This window comes from Grammomys surdaster, unplaced genomic scaffold (genome assembly GCF_004785775.1).
Source record: "Grammomys surdaster isolate TR1022 unplaced genomic scaffold, NIH_TR_1.0 371, whole genome shotgun sequence".
In the NCBI taxonomy this organism is placed as follows: Eukaryota; Metazoa; Chordata; class Mammalia; order Rodentia; family Muridae; genus Grammomys; species Grammomys surdaster.
The window spans coordinates 1,677,195-1,694,456 of record NW_021604790.1 but is presented as its reverse complement, the minus strand read 5'-3'; the positions used below and the strand labels follow the sequence as shown (position 1 = coordinate 1,694,456).

General features: G+C 47.2%; 1 protein-coding gene, 1 non-coding gene and 2 pseudogenes across 7 annotated transcripts; all 4 read right to left on the bottom strand.

Moving 5' to 3' along the window:
- Positions 1-2,529: 2,529 nt before the first annotated feature.
- On the bottom strand, positions 2,530-12,223 carry Rdm1 (RAD52 motif containing 1). 6 transcript variants are annotated; one of them, XR_003713041.1, is made up of 9 exons: positions 12,122-12,223; positions 11,710-11,889; positions 9,738-9,860; positions 9,130-9,289; positions 6,763-6,918; positions 5,969-6,054; positions 3,228-3,316; positions 3,028-3,117; positions 2,840-2,860 (listed from the first exon to the last, which is right to left on the bottom strand). XR_003713041.1 is itself a non-coding variant. In XM_028780666.1 (7 exons), the coding sequence occupies exons 1-7, from the start codon at positions 12,215-12,217 to the stop codon at positions 2,768-2,770; spliced, it is 894 nt and encodes a 297-aa protein (XP_028636499.1). In that variant the 5' UTR covers positions 12,218-12,223; the 3' UTR covers positions 2,530-2,767. The 6 variants fall into 6 exon arrangements, 3 of the variants coding, with proteins under 3 accessions (XP_028636499.1, XP_028636500.1, XP_028636501.1); XR_003713042.1 differs by lacking the exon at positions 3,228-3,316 and having other exon boundaries at positions 2,530-2,860; XR_003713044.1 differs by lacking the exon at positions 3,228-3,316 and having other exon boundaries at positions 2,530-2,860; positions 3,028-3,096.
- A 384-nt stretch (positions 12,224-12,607) lies between these two features.
- LOC114632162 lies at positions 12,608-12,836 on the bottom strand (annotated as a pseudogene).
- A 125-nt stretch (positions 12,837-12,961) lies between these two features.
- Positions 12,962-13,152, bottom strand: LOC114632212. Its single transcript, XR_003713054.1, has one exon. It is a non-coding gene; the product is annotated as a U2 spliceosomal RNA (small nuclear RNA).
- The window catches only part of LOC114632082, a 9,393-nt pseudogene continuing 5,259 nt past the window's right edge, over positions 13,129-17,262 (bottom strand).

Genomic DNA, 17,262 nt, shown 5'->3' with positions numbered 1-17,262 from the left:
GAAATCCGCCTGTCTCTGCCTCCCGAGTGCTGGGATTAAAGGCCTGCGCCACCACTGCCTGGCTAATTTTAAGCTTTTAAACAAGTTATAGAGCATTTACCTATTTTGTGAAAAATCCAAGACAGGATCCTGTGAATGAAAATTCCCAAACAGAAGATATGTCTGGCTGGGAACGTAAGCCCAGGATGGAGCTTGTCTACAGAGTCTGTAAACAGTACGAGTATTTTCAGTGCTGTGCAGAGACTGGCATTTTGTAGGTTCAGAGGCTAATTACTTTATCCTGGGCTAGTTTTAGCCTTCTGGAGGCAGCCGTCTCATGCCTCACTCTGTTTCTGAACTAACACTTTGAGCATGAGAATAAATAAAAACCTCTTAGAAGCTACTTAGTAGAACACAAACTTCCATCAGCCCAAGAGCTAAGATTGTCAATAGATAGCATCTTGGCCCATAAAATAGATCCTCCTATCTCAATAGCTGCCTCTCTGGCATACCCATCAAAGTATTTTAAAGTTACCATGATTTAGGTAGGGCAATGGTGGCACATGCTGTTAATCCCAGCACTCGGGAAGGACAGACAAGAGGAGCTCTCCTGAGTGTAAGGCCAGACTGGTCTATAGAGCTAATCCAAGACAGCCAGGGCTACCCAAAGAAAATCTATCTCTAAAAACCCATGAAAAAATTGCCTTGATTTATGACTTTCTTTGTTCTATAAAACTATAAAAACCTTATGAAACTGCTTCCACACTGGAACGTGGAATTTGGGGTAACTTAAATCTGTTCCTGGGCCACAGTCACTCAAAACAGCTCAAGAACAAACTGTCTTTTAGTCACTTTAAGATGAAAGCTGTAGTTTTTATATCGGCCATTTCTAGAGGAGAGTGTGTCAGCAGGCAATGGGGGCGGGGTCTCCTGGGGACCAGGGGCCCCTGGGTGAGACCCAATCAGAGTGGTGGTGCAAACCTGCAGGAGGAGGCAGGACTCCTTCAAGGCCATCCTAGATCTGATGAGCTTGAGGACAGGCTCTTTAGTACCTTCTTTCCTCGGTCTCCAGAGTCTATACTCTTTCCTAATAACCGTCTTTGTTTTATTTCTAAAAAACAGGAAGAAAGAATTTGAGACTGGCTTAGGCTGTTATGGTCTGGGATAGTTCAGATTCACCAGTCTGTGAATAAAATTTAACAAAATGTTTTTTATTTACATATTGGTGCCAGGTCTCCTAAACGTGGCCCCATCCACAGCCAGCAGGGGTTTATAAAGGCAAGGAACACAAAGTTACATTCTGACTCTGGTGCAAGGTCATCTTGAGCAAAACAACCTTGTTTACAGAATCAGAAACAGCAACTGTCCTTGTGACCTATGACCTTGCATAAACAACAGTTTTGTTAAAACTGGAGACAAGACCTAACTGGGCAGCAGTGGTGCTCGCCTTCAAGCACTTGGGAAGAAGGCTACAAGAGAACCGGTTCCTAAAACCTGTGTGTTTCCGAGAAAGAGGTTTAGGGGGATCTGGAAAGAAGGCTCAGCAGTTAAAAGCACTTGCTGCCATATCAGATTACCAGAGTTGGGTTCCCAGCCCTCAGGTCAGCTGGCTCACAACTGCATATATATATATACACATATACATACATATATGTATACATATACATATATATATCTCCAGCTCAGGGGACCTGATACCATCTTCTGTTTCCATGGACACATACACATTGAAAAACATTTCTAAAAAGCAGCACAGATTTTTGTTGTTTGGGTTTTAAGATTTATTTTATGTGTATGAGTGTTTTGCCTGCATGTATTTCTGTTTGCCACATGCATGCATGGTACTTACAAAAATGGTGAGCCTCCATGTGGGTGCTGGGAATCAAACCCAGGACCTTTGCAAGAACAAGTGCTTTTAACCACTGAGCCAACTCTAGGCCATAAGCAGCACTGTTGGCTTGGAGTTCAACTTTAGCAGTTATCATTGCTAAGCTGGAGCCTTCTTCAGGTTCCAGCTGAAACAATAACCTTTGCTTCACTGAACTCTCTGATTAGCTAACTAGAAGGCAAGCAAGTGTTTTACATGGCTGGCTCCTCAGAGTGGAGAATGGGAGGGCAGAAACATATCTGATGGCCCTCTAGCACCAGAACCACCACCTGAGTCACTGAGTAGGGCATCTTCTGGGGTGCAGCCAACAATTGACCCAATTCAGGGTGTAGCTCCCCAGAGGAACTGGAATCCTGGATTAAAAGCAAACTGTCATGAACTCCTTAGATGGGGCAAACATCTAAGAGGGAGGGAAGATACTCAGAGAATGGGGTGCTCAAAGTCGAGAACCAGCTCTGACTGACACACCCACTGAATAACATATAAAAAACAGTCAGGTGCTGTTGCTTCTCCTTAGGGAAGTCTACTTTCTCCTTGGGGCTCACAGGACAAAGTGGATTAGGCTGGACCTTCAAGACACAGCCTCACTAATAGACTGTAAACCCTACTGAAGCTCCCTGGAGTCACGGACCCAAACCACACACGATTCACAACAAGACACCTTCGTTAGGCAGCCTTTATTATGATGTGACATAGTTCCATTCTGTATGGGGAACCTTTTCCCACTGTAGTGACAGGGCTTAAGCCTCCTTTAGACCCCCCCCCCAAGGCGCTCTCCTACATAGCCACAAGATCTAGGCCTCATGCTTGGGTGTTCACAGATGCCAGCAACCCACTGATTAGAAAGGCAGAACTTCCTGTCACAGCCAGACAGCAGGGCCTCTGACACAGTCAGAGCTGCTAGTGCAGTTCACACAGCTTCAGGTCTTCCTCCTCCAGGCTGAAATCTGAGAGACATTCTTCCTCCTTTTGGCTGGGCTGAAAGCAGTTGACCTGCAAGATGAAGGGAAGGCCCGTCAGGATGGTGGGAGACTACAGGCAGGGGTTGCTCCAGTGTCGCTGTCTGCTAGCCCCTGACCATCAGGTATCATGTTTCCTCAGTCATAGCTGTGAACTGGGGAAACACCCTGGGGAAATACCCACACCCCACGTTCACTTACAGACGTAGCTACTCCCTCACAAGAGATTCTGCTCACACACTGGCATGGAGAAGCTAACTAGCTGACCTCCTTCAGAGCCGATTTTATAATCTGTATTGAAAAAAAAAAAAGTCCTTCATCTTTGGGGCAGGAGAGGTGGCTCAGCAGTCAAGAGCATGGACCGCCCTCCCAGAGGAACAGAGTTCAGTTCCAGGACTCACCTGTAACTAGCTTCAGTGCTTCAGTGGATCTGATGCTGGCTTCTTAGGGCATCTCCACTCATGTGCACACAGCCACACATACCAGTGTCCTGACATGAACATGTGTTTGTTGGTTTGAAAGCGGAATTTACTCTAATAGTCTCCTCATCTGTGGGTGAGTATACTGCTGACTTGCTTCCTCTCATATTCAGAGAGCTGGACTTGTATCTATTTTTTTAATATGCATCTCCACTGGTGTTCCACTGTATGTATGTCTGAGTAATGGTGTCAGCAGCCCTGGAACTGGAGTTATAGACAGGTGTGAACTGCCATGTGGATGCGGGGAATTGAACCTGGGTCCTCTGGAAAAGCAGCCAATGCTCTTAACCACTGAGCCATCTCTCCAGCCCCAAGCTATACTTGTTTTAGAGATAAGAGTCTCACTGTGTAGTCCTGGCTGACTTGGAACTCATTACATAGACTAGACTGGCCTCAAACTCACAGAGAGCCACCTGCCTGTGCCTCCTGAGTATTGAAATTGAAGGTGTGCTCCACCAACAGGGCAAAGCTGGACCTCTTAAAAGTATGAAAAGTTTCACTGGGGGTGTAGCTCATAGGTAGTGTGCACACTTCGTGTCTGAGTCGCTGTTCTACTGCTGGGAAGAGACACCGAGGCAGCTCTTAGAAAAGAAGGCATTTAATTGTGGCCTGCTTACAGTTTTAGAGAGCTACTTCATTATCATGGCAGGGCCCAGGGTGGCACACGAGGTAGGCATGATACTGGAGGCGTAGCTGAGAGCTACATTCTGATCCGTAAACAGGCAGGCAGAGGGAGACACTGGGCCTGGTATTAGCTTTTGAATTTCCAAGTCTAATCCCAGTGACACTCTTTCTCCAGCAACCTCACACTTCTTAATCCTTAAGCAGTTCCACAGCCAGGGACTAAGCAATCGAATATGAGAGCCTATGGGGGCTCTTCTCATTCCAGCCACCGCCCAGTGTGTATGAGGCACTAAACCATATTTGGCAGTACATACCTGTAAGTCCAACATTCTGGAGGGGACAGTATGGGAACTAAAGTTCAAGGCCAGCCTAGCCTACTTAAGACCCTTCCTCAAAAAACAAACAACACTGTTGGGCATAGTAGCACAAGCTTTTGATCCCAGCACTGGGAGCAGAGGCAGAGGGAGCTCTATGAGTTCTCGGCTAATGTGGTCTGGATAGTGAATTCCAGGACAGTCATATCTACATAGTGATACTGTGTCTTGGAACAAAACAAACAAAGTAAAAACAAACAATAATATTCTAAAATGGAGATCCTATCAGCCATAATTTAGTAGAAAAACCTAACTAGTATGGTATCCAAGTAAAAAGGCTACAGGGTTAAACTGAATCCATAAAGTAGTTTCCTGATATGCACATGCTCAACACACTCGCACGTGTGTGCACCAGCGCACACACACACTCTCACAGAGGAGCACAAGATAAAAGAATTAAGTCAACAGCACAGCCCAAGGCCTAACACAGCTTGCTCTAACCTCTCCAGAGTGACTACCTTGTTGAACAAGCTTCTGTTTACATTGTATCTTGGCTGAATTCCTTCCAACAAGAAGACCAGAAACATTCACCCAGGAAATCCGTTTATGCTGAACTAAATCACTGCTTTTCTGGGGATGACCTTTACTTTTTGAGACAGTGACCACTCTATCTTTCCAAACCAAACCACTTCAAAGCTCTGGGGTGTGTTAAGTAATCAAAAAATCCCCACGTGACATTCCTAGGACACAGAACACATTTCGGGCCCCTACCCTTTTAAAGATATCTTCTATGTAATGAATAATGACTTCCTGAAACGACTTTGGCAACTTATTGTCTGATTAAAACCTTCCGCATATAAACCTTCGTTTATAGAACGATCTTTGGCAAAATCCCCTCTGGAGAGAAGGAGGAATCCAGGATTTAGATGATACACTGTATCAAAAGGGAGCAGCGCGGGGCAGTGGTGGCGCACGCCTTTAATCCCAGCCCTTGGGAGGCAGACAGGCGGATTTCTGAGTTCGAGGCCAGCCTGGTCTACAGAGTGAGTTCCAGGACAGCCAGGGCTATACAGAGAAACCCTGTCTCGAAAAACCAAATTAAAAAAAAAAAAAAAGGGGGAGCTGCTTCTCTGGTTGTAACACATCAGAGGACTGCCCAGTTCCTTGTGCTCTCAGGAGCCTTTGAGGAAGTTCCAGAAAGATCTCTGCTGGGCAGCCATCACTTCCCTCCCATCCATCTCGGGGCTGCAGTCACAGCCACATGCTCAGAGAACTCAGCTCTTTCCAATCCCCAAACAAGGGGACAGAGGCCAGGGCTAGGAGTTCAGGAAAAGCTCCCCAAATGCTCTGTACTTCAAAACACTTCCAAGTCTTTCTTTCTTCCTTCTTTCCTTTCTTTCTTTCTTTCTTTCTTTCTTTCTTTCTTTCTTTCTTTCTTTCTTTTTTTCTTTTTTAAATTTATTTAATGCATGAGTGCTCTGCTGCAAGTATACCTTCATGCCAGAGGAGGGCATCAGATCCCGAGCCATCATGTGGGTGCTGGGAACTGAACTCAAGACCTCTGAAAGAGCAGCCAGCCAATGCTCTTAAACCACTGAGCCATCTCACCAATCTAAGTCTGAAGTTCCTTCAGCATGCTACACAGTGCAGTCTTCCAGAACCTGCTGGCTGCTTTGGTCTCAGGTACCTCAGCTACGGACACCTCAGGCTTTGGTCACCATGTACCTGGATTAAATTCTGCAGTTCTTCTTCACTTCCGGCATCTAGATCCTCTTCTGTGGGTCTGTACTCCACTGCGATCTTGCCACTTTCTGAGGGAAAGAGGAAAAGCTCAGAGTTGTTCACATTCTCAAACTTCCCATGTCCAACGCTCACACCCAATGAGCCCATACTGTTTCTAAAAGCTAAGGGATAGTTCTAGAAATGTTGCATGCCACACTGCCATTATTAATAGAACCGTCTGCTTAAAGAATGCATGAGCAAGGTCAGGCATGGTGATGCACCCAGAAGACACAAGCAGGAGGGTCTCTGTGAGTTCAAGGCCAGACTGGTCTACATAGTGAGCTACAGGGCCATACCTCAAAAAAAAAAAAAAGTATGAGATAGCAAATATGTTTGGTTCAGACAATTTTGGTATCTTAGAGGCAGGACTAAGGTGATAACAAGAACTTGGATATCTTTTAAAAAATGTTCAAATGGCTGAAGACCAAGGTGTAAATGTCAGGCAGAGCGAATCCAAACCAGGAACAGAGAACACTGGATGAGAAGCAAGAGAGAGATGATATGTCTTTTTTTTTTTTTTTTTTTTTTGAGACAGGGTTTCTCTGTGACATCCTGACTGTCCTCGAACCCACTCTGAAGACCATGGCTGGAATTAAACTCAGGGATTCCCCTGCCTCTGCTTCCCCAGTGCCAGGATTAAAGGCGTGCGCCACTATGTCGGCTGGCACAATTAATGTTTTAAAATAATTTCCTGCTCACTGAGACTCAGGCACTCAGGACAATCAGGAAACACTCACCTAGAACCAGGATGCTCAGCTTCTGGAAGGCATCTGATAAAGCCGCCTGGAAGGCGAGCTTCTGAGCGGTCTTCCTCTTTGTAAGAAACGATGACTGTCCTGTGTCCAACCAGACTGAAGGATTGCGAACGGACGCTGATGAGGGCTCAGTGTTTGCTGTACAAGAGTTTGGATAACAGCTTGGCATTACCCTGCACATGCCCGCAGCCCCAGCAGGGAGTTGGGCTGAGACAGTGGGGCTGTTATCTTCTAGCTGGCCAAAAAGAGGCGAGCTCCAGCTGGGTTCAGGGAGAGACGCTGCCTCAGATGAATAAACAGTAGTAGAGGAAGACTCCCAATAGCCTCTCCCGGCTTCTGGGCTGACACAAACAGGCGCGTCCACTGTGTGTACACACGCACACATTTATGCATACTACACACAAATATACCATAGATGCAAAATAAAAAACAAGGCCCTGCACCTCACCTGGGCAGTATGGCAGAGCTGACCCTGGTGACAGGGTTGTGGGAGAACTGGTCCCGAGGGGGTGAGCATGGGAGAGTTGGCCCCTCAACCTCTCTGCCATGGGGCTATGTGGGCAAGGGAGAGATGCCCTCTCCCACCCTCACCCCTTGTTACCTACGGCAAGTGGAGGAGCTGGCCCTGGGGTCATGATGGTAGAAGAGCCAACCCAGCCCCTCAGCTGCTGCAGCACTCAGGTGAGGAGGGCGCTGCACTTTACCTGGGAAGCACAGGATAGCTGACCCTAACGGCATGGGTGAGAATAGGATGAACCAGCACGGAGGCCAGGAAAGCTAGCTGGCTCTGCTTCTTGCTGGCCACACCAGTGGTGTGGGTGCAGAAGAGCTGTCAGGCTGACCGACTCAGATGCCCCTCAGGCCCTGACCCACATCTATGAACCGCTGGAGCACGTGAAGGGGCGGGTCCTACAGATCCAAAGCTGCAGGATCTCCATCACACTGGGTAACAACTGGATATCTGAGAGGAGTCCCAATGAGTTCCAGTATCGATGGTGTAGCAGAAGCCAGAGGCCTCAGACCAGATGACTCATTGCAATGAACATTTACAAGAGGTGTGGACAAAAGGATACTGTGGGACACACTGTGACACCCTACAGCTTCCACAAGGAGATTTTTTTTTCTGTTGGGGGAGAGGTTGCAAGGTGGAGGTCAGGTATGAGATGGGTGGAATTGGGGTTCATGATGTAAAATTTATAAAGAATCAATAAAAATTTAAAAAAAATATGTAAATACTTAAACAGATAACAACTGATCTTTGTTTGAAAAGGAAGCACATTTGTGGGTCATTCTTAGATCATTATTTGAGCAGTTAAAGGAATCCAGAGCACCAGGAGCCGGCTACGAGCCCCTGCTGAAGGTCCAGCATGATAGGGCCCATTATTTTATAGGCCCAGTGTATTCCGAAGTTCCTGCTATAATAACCATGGGATTCGAATGAGGAACAGGTAACTGTGGAGGTGGAGTTTAAACAGAATACGAACACAAGTCTCCTCTCACTGCCAATTCCCAATTGACAGGCAGAAGCGGACCCTGCCTGCTCAGGGCGGGAACACTGAGCAAGGCTAGGTGATGGAACAGGGTTGGACACAGAACAGGGTCTGGTGATGAACCCACAATGGGCATTATAGATTCGGCAGCCTACTCCACCCACTAAACACCCTTGCCTCTGACTTAGATCCTTCCTGCTCAGACCATGGCATCTAGAAAAGGACCCTCAACATCAACTGGAGCACCTTTTCACAAAGGCCTTTTATCTGCTCAAGCCATTCCATCAGCAGGCAGACAACGGAGTGTCTGTTTATACAAGAGATAACGATACTGTTTAGATAGTGATAAGTGATGAGACTGTTTGTCTGTCCCTCTGTGTACACAAGAGAGGTGTCAGAGCTGGATCTACAGACAGGTGTCTCAGCCACCTGAATTGAGAGCCAGATAGAATTCAGGTCCTTTACAACCAAAGCACGGGCTTACACACCGAGCCGGTTCTCCTGTCCTAGAGCAGGGTTTCCCTGAGATAATTGAAGACAAAGATAAAGGATTGTGGCCAATTATTTCAAAGAAAGTCCTTGACCAAAAACTAGAGACCAATTTCCGGCTTCCCCATAAGCCTCTGGGCAGGAGGGCAGTTCTGTTGTAAATGTAAAGGGTTTGTCAGGCATGCGCTTAAGGTGAAAGGTGAAAGTCTGTATTATAAGGCATTAACAGTTCTGCCTAATTCTTCAGTAGTTTAGCAATGGAAGGGCCTGGCTAGTAGCTGACAGAGTGGAGAGAAGGAAGAAAAGACAGAGAGACAGACAGATCTGTGACATATCCACTCCTGCCGCCCTCCCTGAGCCAAGGACAGACCTTCCTCCAGCTGGTGCTGAGGCTCCTCAGAGATGCCAACTCCAGGACTCCTGCATTCGTAGGACGGCAGCACCACCTCTACAGCACAGAAGAACTGGGGGTTCCGCTTCTGCAAGGGTACAGCAAGAGCTGCATCCTCCAGTCCAGAGAGCTCCTGCAACTGAGAGGGGTTGGATTCAAGCCCTAGGATGTCCTTACCTCTGAGAACGAAGCCTGAAGGTTAGCCTCTGCTAGGCAAGCTCTCCACTGCTCAGCCCCAGCCTCGCCTGAAAATTCAATGGAGAAAGAAAAAAAAAACTAACCCCCAAATACCTGCTAACAGCTGGAGCATCCTACAACTTCAGAAGCAAGATTTGTAAAGGAATGCTACTTCAGGCAGCCACGTCTTATTAAACACACAAACACTGGAGAAACTATGGGCTCCATCTGCCAGTGAACTGGGATGAGTATTCCTAACTCTCAAGGCTGGACCAGGTCTAACACATCGACTAATCCTCACCATAGCTGGCCCGGCACGTGCTCCCCACAGCCCTGTAAAATCCTCCCTGCAGTCTAGGATTACAATGTGCACGGGAGAGTGTTGTAAGTAGGAAATGCTCAAGGTTTACCTTGACGATCCTTTTCGACCATCCATTGAAGCCAAAGTAGTAATTTGCCAGTTCCTGGCATCGTGAGCTGTTTAGGGCAAAGGCCTGATGTCGCAGTGCTTTATGTCTGGTGCCAAGACGAATCTGTAGTCCAGAAAGAGGAAAAAAAGGGACAGGGTCGGGGGAGACAGAACAATGGGTTAAGGGCTTGCTTAGTGTGCATGAAAATTTAAATTCAATCCCAGGACAGGATAAGCAGGACATAGACACACTTTCCTGTTGTCCCCACAGTCAGGTAGAGGCAGGAAGATCAGAAGTTCAAGGTCATCTTTCTCTGATCATAGCCAGTAGAAGGCTAACTTGTGCTTAAAACTGCACTTAATTAGCTGAGCAATTAAACGATCCATCTTTACTTTCTATGCTAATCTGGCTTCATCTCAGCCCCATCCCATGACACTTGCACACTACTGTCGATCTGGCTCTTCAGACCTCTTCATATCTCCAGTTCCTCCATCCACCTAATATGACCATTCTCACTTCCCAACAGAACCTCGAATTGTTTTCAAAATAATATTGAATATTATATTTATTATGTACGTGTGTGTGTGTGTGCTTTGCTTGCATGTATGCCTGTGTACCATGTGCATGCCTGGAGGCCAGAAGAGGGTGTGGGATCTCTTGGAACTGTAGTCACTAGAACTGATAGTGAGCCATCACATGGGTGCTAGAAATCAAACTTGGGTCCTCTGGAAGAGCAGACAGTGCTCTTAATGACTGAGCCATCTCTCTAGCCCCAGTATCTTGGGTTGTTAACATATCCTTCATCACTCTATCAGAACTTAAAGCTTATGAAATGATCTGTCTCAAGAGCACTGGAGGCTCACTACTTTGACATCTTCCCAGTTTCACATACAATATCTAAGCAGCTGAGACATGTCCATAGGTTAGAAACATACTGATCAAAGTCATTAAAGGATAACTGACAGGCAAATCACTTCAGTACTTGGAAGTGGATGATCTAAGATCAGAAAAGGTCTTGAACCCTGTATGGAATTAGAGATAGTATACTTGGGATGACTACTGACTCGAGTTCTCAGATTCAGTCAAGGTTCAATGGAGGAAAAAGGCAATATGGACAAGAATAAGCAGCAGGTTCAACAGCAAATAGGCATATCAAAAGTGGCCAACCAGAAATTGAAGGGGGGGGGTGCTGGAGAGATGGCTTTGTGGTTAAGAGCATCGACGGCTCTTCCAGATTTCCTGAGTTCAATTCCCAGCAACCACATGGTGGCTCACAACCATTTGTAATGGGATCCAATGTCCTCTTCTGATGAGTATGAAGACAGCTACCGTGCACTCATATATAAATAATCTTAGCCGGGCCGTAGTGGCGCACGCCTTTGATCCCAGCACTTGGGAGGCAGAGGCAGGCGGATTTCCGAGTTCGAGGCCAGCCTGGTCTACAGAGTGAGTTCCAGGACAGCCAGGGCTACACAGAGAAACCTTGTCTCGAAACAAACAAACAAAACAAACAAAAAAAAAACAAAAAATCTTAAAGAAAGAAATTGAAAGGGCAAGTGGTGGAATCGACTTGATATGGAATGAAGGCTACAATGTATTAAAGGATGCTTTCCCCTCCTGAAGGAAGTTATGTTTTATAATGATGACAAATAGTATCCATTATGTTAAAACTGGCAGTTTGTCAAAGGCACGCATTTTAAGTCCAAATGAAATAGAAAATGACTATGAATATTTCTTAAATGTAAAAGCAACATGTGACATGGGATTTTCATTGGAAAACTTGGGTTTGACCACTGCTACTCTCATGAACCTTTTATCCCGAGTTGGAGTTTCTTCATCTAGGCAAGCCTGGGGCCAGAGGCTCAGTGAAAACGCATTTGGAAGCAGCACTGTGTGAACCAGGGAGCCACACAAATTAGCTTACTCACTGCAGAACTCGGAACTTTACTCTGAATCCTGCATTTGCACACACCTTCACTGGTGATGTCTGAAAAAGGGGCTTTCCGTCGCATGCTTTTTGGGCTCTCTGCGCGTCCCTTGAGGAGTAAAACTTGATGATGGCGTAGAAACCAGGACGGGCCACTGCAGCGTTCGGGAAGACTCGGACTGAATACAGAAGGCCAAACTGGGAGAACACTGTGAACAGAGAATGCTGTGGGAGGCCCACGAGTGAGTCCTGATCCCCTACCCCACGCCAAACCCAGATCCCGCCCTCCTTCACTGGGAGCACTCCTCCTGCACGAACACGGGGAGGAGACGAGCCTGGGGGGCTAAGGGTGCTCCTCTCGCTCCCGGGTCCTCTGCGCTCCTCCCTCAGCGCGGGCCCGCGCCTCCTGTCCCCCGGCTCCCCCCACCGCCCTCCCTTCCTCCGCGCGGCCCCTCACACTTAAGGCCTCGGCTGGAGGACCAGCGCTCAACTCCCACACCAACAAAACTTTGTCGCTCTGGTTGGGAACTACGAAAGAGATCAACTCCGCCATGGTAAAACCACTGCGCCTGCGCAAGCAACTACCGCGAAATTTAAATCCTAGCAACAGTGGGCGGAACCAGATGAAAAGGAGCGGAGCCAACCCCACCCCTACGATTTTCTTTTTTATTTTTATTTATTTATTTAGTTTTTGTTTTTTTTGTTTTTTCGAGACAGGGTTTCTCTGTGTAGCCCTGGCTGTCCTGGAACTCACTCTGTGGACCAGGCTAGCCTACGATTATTTTTCCGTCTCTACATATGAAGAGCACAAGTATTTTTATTTAACAATGCAAAATGTATGTGCTGACTTGACTGATATATATTCACATGTAACTTTTTCCTTATATCCACAACTCTAGGGGAATCCAGAGGAATAACTATGATTATCACATGAAGCAGACTGTATTATTTCCAAAGTTTATTCCAATCCATTTCTTCTTTTGTACTCCAAAACATCTTGATTGTGTTGTCGGATGAGATAAATCCACGTGAAAAAAATGGAGGCGCCAAAGGACAGCCCAACTGTCACCCAGTCAGGCTTGGCATTGACAGGCTCCCGAACATGAGCAGCTCGGCAGCCGGGCGGAGGCCAACAGCCGGAAAAACGAACGCAGTGCTACGGGCGGCGACATCTTACCCCGCAGGCTCCGCCTCTTCCGCCTACGATTTTCTTTTCTCTCTCTTTTTTTTTCTTTTTGTTTGTTTTGTTTTTGGAGACAAGCTGGTTCCTAACCTTTAACCATCATTATTTCCCCAAAGGGGGTGCACCGTTCCTGGAGGTACTGCAATACCAGGTCGATGCGTGGAGTGGACGGAGCAAGCTCCTATTCCAACTCCTACTTCCAAAAATCCATTTAATATATTGTCCTCGGATAGAGGACGTATCAGATATTAAACTGATAAGAACAGATACTACACTTGATCTTAGCCAAAAGGCCGAGAAGCGATACCGAACGGCCCACACACGCCCCCAACACTCAACACCGCACGCACCTTCAACTCACGGTCACCCGCACGCGCGCGCCCGCAAACGCGCGCCCGATATCCACCCTCCTCTTCTATCGCGCCCACCACTTTCACGCCAGGAAAAGCCTGAGGGATCCCAAGGAGGCCGAGAAGTTTTTGTTGCGCTTTTTTGCTCCCAGAGTTCCTCAGAGTTATATTTGCATGTCCGTCCAAGCGCGCCGGAAGCCCGAACCTGGATTGCTTTTTCCGCTTCTGCACTGTAGAGCGCTGCCTGGGCGTTGAGCCACTTACTGACGTCTCCCTGTGGTTCTTCCAGGTTCTTCTCAGTCTGTCAGACACAGAATCGACCACACCCACCACAAGAGGTTTTTAGAAGGATTATTGAGGAAAGGGGCCTTTGAATTTTCTGATTAACTTATTAGCTTACAGGCGATTCCACTAGGCTCCTCCCAGGGACCTAGCAATGGCTTATGGTGCTTCAGGTGTGGATAAAAAGACTGCCTCATCACTCGAGCGCTCTCTCTGTCCTCATGTGTTCCCGGCTGGTTTCTCCCTCAACCCCCCCACCCCCTCCTTTCTGTCCTTCTCTGTACCCTGCTTTCTCTGCCCTCGTGGCTCTGCTCCCGTCTGTCTGCCTATCCATCTGCCTCTACCCCTTCTCCAGGCCCTTGCTCCCCTCCCTTCCCCCAAAGAAACCCCCCATACCAGGTTTGTTGTGTGACAAAATTTCCCAAGGGGACACTTTCGCATGGGCCAGCCAGGAACTCCCTTACCATATTATATTTCATAACATACATTACCTAAAAATATATCACTGTTTCTGTTTTGAGGCAGGGTCATCTCATTCTATAGATTGGGAGGACGCAGGTTCGATTCTCAGCACCCATTGGTGGCCCACAACTATCTGTAACCTTAGTTCCAGAGGAGCCAACAGGCAAAGCCGTGACGTACATACTTACATGATGTGGGGGGAAAACATCCATATAGGTAAGTAAATGTAAGAAAAAATTAAAAGACACAAGAAGTAAATAAAATTTATAAGATCTTCGGAAACCTACAGGAGTCATAAGGCCCTTCCCCTGACCTTATGTGAGCAGTAAATATTACTCAGCAGAGGAGACTCTCCCAGTTAGCCCAGGTACCTGTGAGTTATATCAGAGAGCTCCAAGAATTCAGGTACCACAAAACTGGGCTTTTTTTTTTTTTTTTTTTTTTTCCGGGCAGTGGTGGTGCATGCCTTTAATCCCAGCACTTGGGAGGCAGAGGCAGGCGAATTTCTGAGTTCGAGGCCAGCCTGATCTACAGAGTGAGTTCCAGGACAGCCCGTGCTATAAAGAGAAACCCTGTCTTGGAAAACTAAACAAAAACAAAAAACAAAAAAAAAAGCAAAAAACAAAATTTTTTTTTTACAAGTTTCTCCTTCCACTGTGTTGAGTCATTGAACTCGAGTCACCAGGCTTGGAGGCAAGTACCTTTACTGGCTGAGCCATCTCACTGCCCCATATAGGCATCTCTGAAATGTACAGTAGATACAGCAATTCTCATTTCTAAAATAGGACTACCCATTTTGTAGACTAGTGTTGTAAAGAATCTCCTCTGCCCACCTAGGGCTTTTCTACGTCATGCCCCTCCTCACCTGCCTTTTTCCATACACTGGTCAGGGTCTAGCAGGTATGCAGCTAGAGGAAGAAACACAGACACAGGCATTAGACAAGCACACCATTATGCATGCGTGGTTTGTTTTTCATCTTGAAGGATGAGATTCAGTACCTAGGACGGTATTCAGCATGTCCTAGCCTTTGGTGGGCATTTGCTGAATGACTGAATGAACTGAATGTCACAGGATGTAATATATACAAGGCAGGCAACCCCCCCTGCTGCAATTCCCCAAGGCTTTGCTAGTCACTGACCACCAATTGTCTATCTGCAGGCTGTCTTTTCTAATAGTGGCATCCCAGAGAAGGGCATGTCCTGGTGCAAAGGTGAGGCCAATGGAGAGACGTTTCTCTCACTGTCAAATGAGGAGACACCATCCACTCACCAATCCACTCAGAACTACATCGTGCATGAACCCTCCCTTGGGAGTTTCACAGCTGCTCTGGACAGAACAGGAAGACAGATCTGGGTTGGGCAGAGCTGTAGGAAGCTGAGGAGCACCCGTGTGACCAAAGCAGAGTGAAGGGATGCTGAGACACCGCATCGAGGCCTTCCGAGAGCACTCTTGGGACATCATCTCTTACATTGTCTCCACCTTGTCTTTCTAGCACCTTCCTTTGCCTCTGATCATCCATGGGTCTATATTTTATCAAACCAAACAAACCAATGTGAATTCCCCATGGGTTTGTTAGAGTGGGGGACACTCTACCAAAACAGAACCCGAGTTTTTGGAATTGGAGGGGAAAAGTCTCAGCTCTACAGAGCAGTAGGCTGAGTGATTAATATTCCAGTGACCCCAACCCCTTTGCACGCAGCCAGAGGAAGGAGGTGCCCTAGAGGCAACAAATCTAGTGAGCTGGAAACACCAGGCTCTTGATGAACCAGGGAAACCAGGTGCTGAGCCAACTGACATTTTAGGTAAAAGCTCTTAATATTTGAAGCTGACATGACTTCTTTCCAGGTGATACTTGTGCTAAGCAGATGAAAAGATATTTTATAACCAAGGCTGAGAATCCTGTATTTGAAAAGAAAAATTTGCTTGTTGCCAAGACAAGGTGGGGTCAGTATCACTTTAGGCCTTGAAGAGGCTAGCTCTATCTGGGACCTCTGTGAGAGCTTCGCCAAGCTCCCTGGAAGAGAGGCCAAGTGCCTAGGCTAATTCTTGAAATGCCCAATTAAACTTGTCTTTCCTAGATTTTGCTAGGAATTTTACGTCATCCATGCCACTTCTGCATCCTTGTGAAATCTCATCCCAGATGGAAGAATCCTGGTCTTGTAGCTTCTGGGTCTCATTTTTCTCGTTAGCATTAAGAGGCCTGAGCACCTCCCTCAGCGTTGTTCTCTGCATCCTCTACCTAGGCTATATAACAACTTGTCTCAACAGTGGCCACCTTACCCAGAAAAAAAAGCCTTCTCAGAAGACAGAAGAGGAAATGTGAATTCTCTTCCCCTCTGACTTCTCAGTCATAGCATGGAGTCTCAGGCTTGTTTGACTCATGTTCTGTCAGTACCTCCGCTGTAGACGCGGAAAGGAAGCTCTCCGAGGGCAAAACGCCTGCATGTGTCTTTTTCTTTCTGACTCTCCCAAGGTGCATCTCGGGCTTCATCGAGATGACACCCAGAGCTTAGCCCATAACCACAATGAGCAAAATCACCCCAGAACTGACAGGGAATTTACAAGGCTCCTCACTGCAGAACGTGGCAGCCTCTTTCAAGCATCAGTCAGAATCATGACCGTTTCTTAAGAGTAGGTTTCCTGGGCTTGGTTTTGCCACAGTATAGAGGTGGCGAGCTTTTGCAAAGAACACAGCGCTGCACTGGCTTACAGTCTTTATGCTTTTAACTCCAGCAGCTGTGTCCTAAAATTAAAAACTGTCTAGGTGAGGTCTTTTTGGTTTCTGACCTCAGAGAGCAAATTTTACAGATGGAAGCGTCTTGTCACAGACTTTCAGCGGAGAGGAGTCTGCTGGCCTGCGTACCTCTGCGAGGGAGAGCTTTGGGCTGGAAATCCCCACCAACTTCCCGAGCCTTGGCGTCCTAGTGCTGCCTTAGCTTCACGGCCCATGGGCTCCTGAGCTGCCTTTATCAGTGGGTGGTTGGGTACCAGGTTTCCTTCGGATATACTTTAGTCTCTGGTGTACCATTTCTGGATGCTTCGTGGCCTCCTCAGGCTTCTATTCATCATCTTTTTCTCTGCGTTCTCAAGCTTCTGCTTGGGCTGTGTGATAAAACTGCACACACTTCAGCAGTCAAGCCTGCAGGCTGAAGGCTCCATACAATTCCCAAAGATGGGCAAGTCCGAGTGGTTCTGGGTTGATGAACACATCTTTTCTGGAATGTTCTGACCCCTCCCTCCAGCTCCATACTCCATGCCCCCTGCCCTGCTCATTCCCCTATGTGCTCACTCCCCTATGTGCTCACTCCCCTATGTGCTCA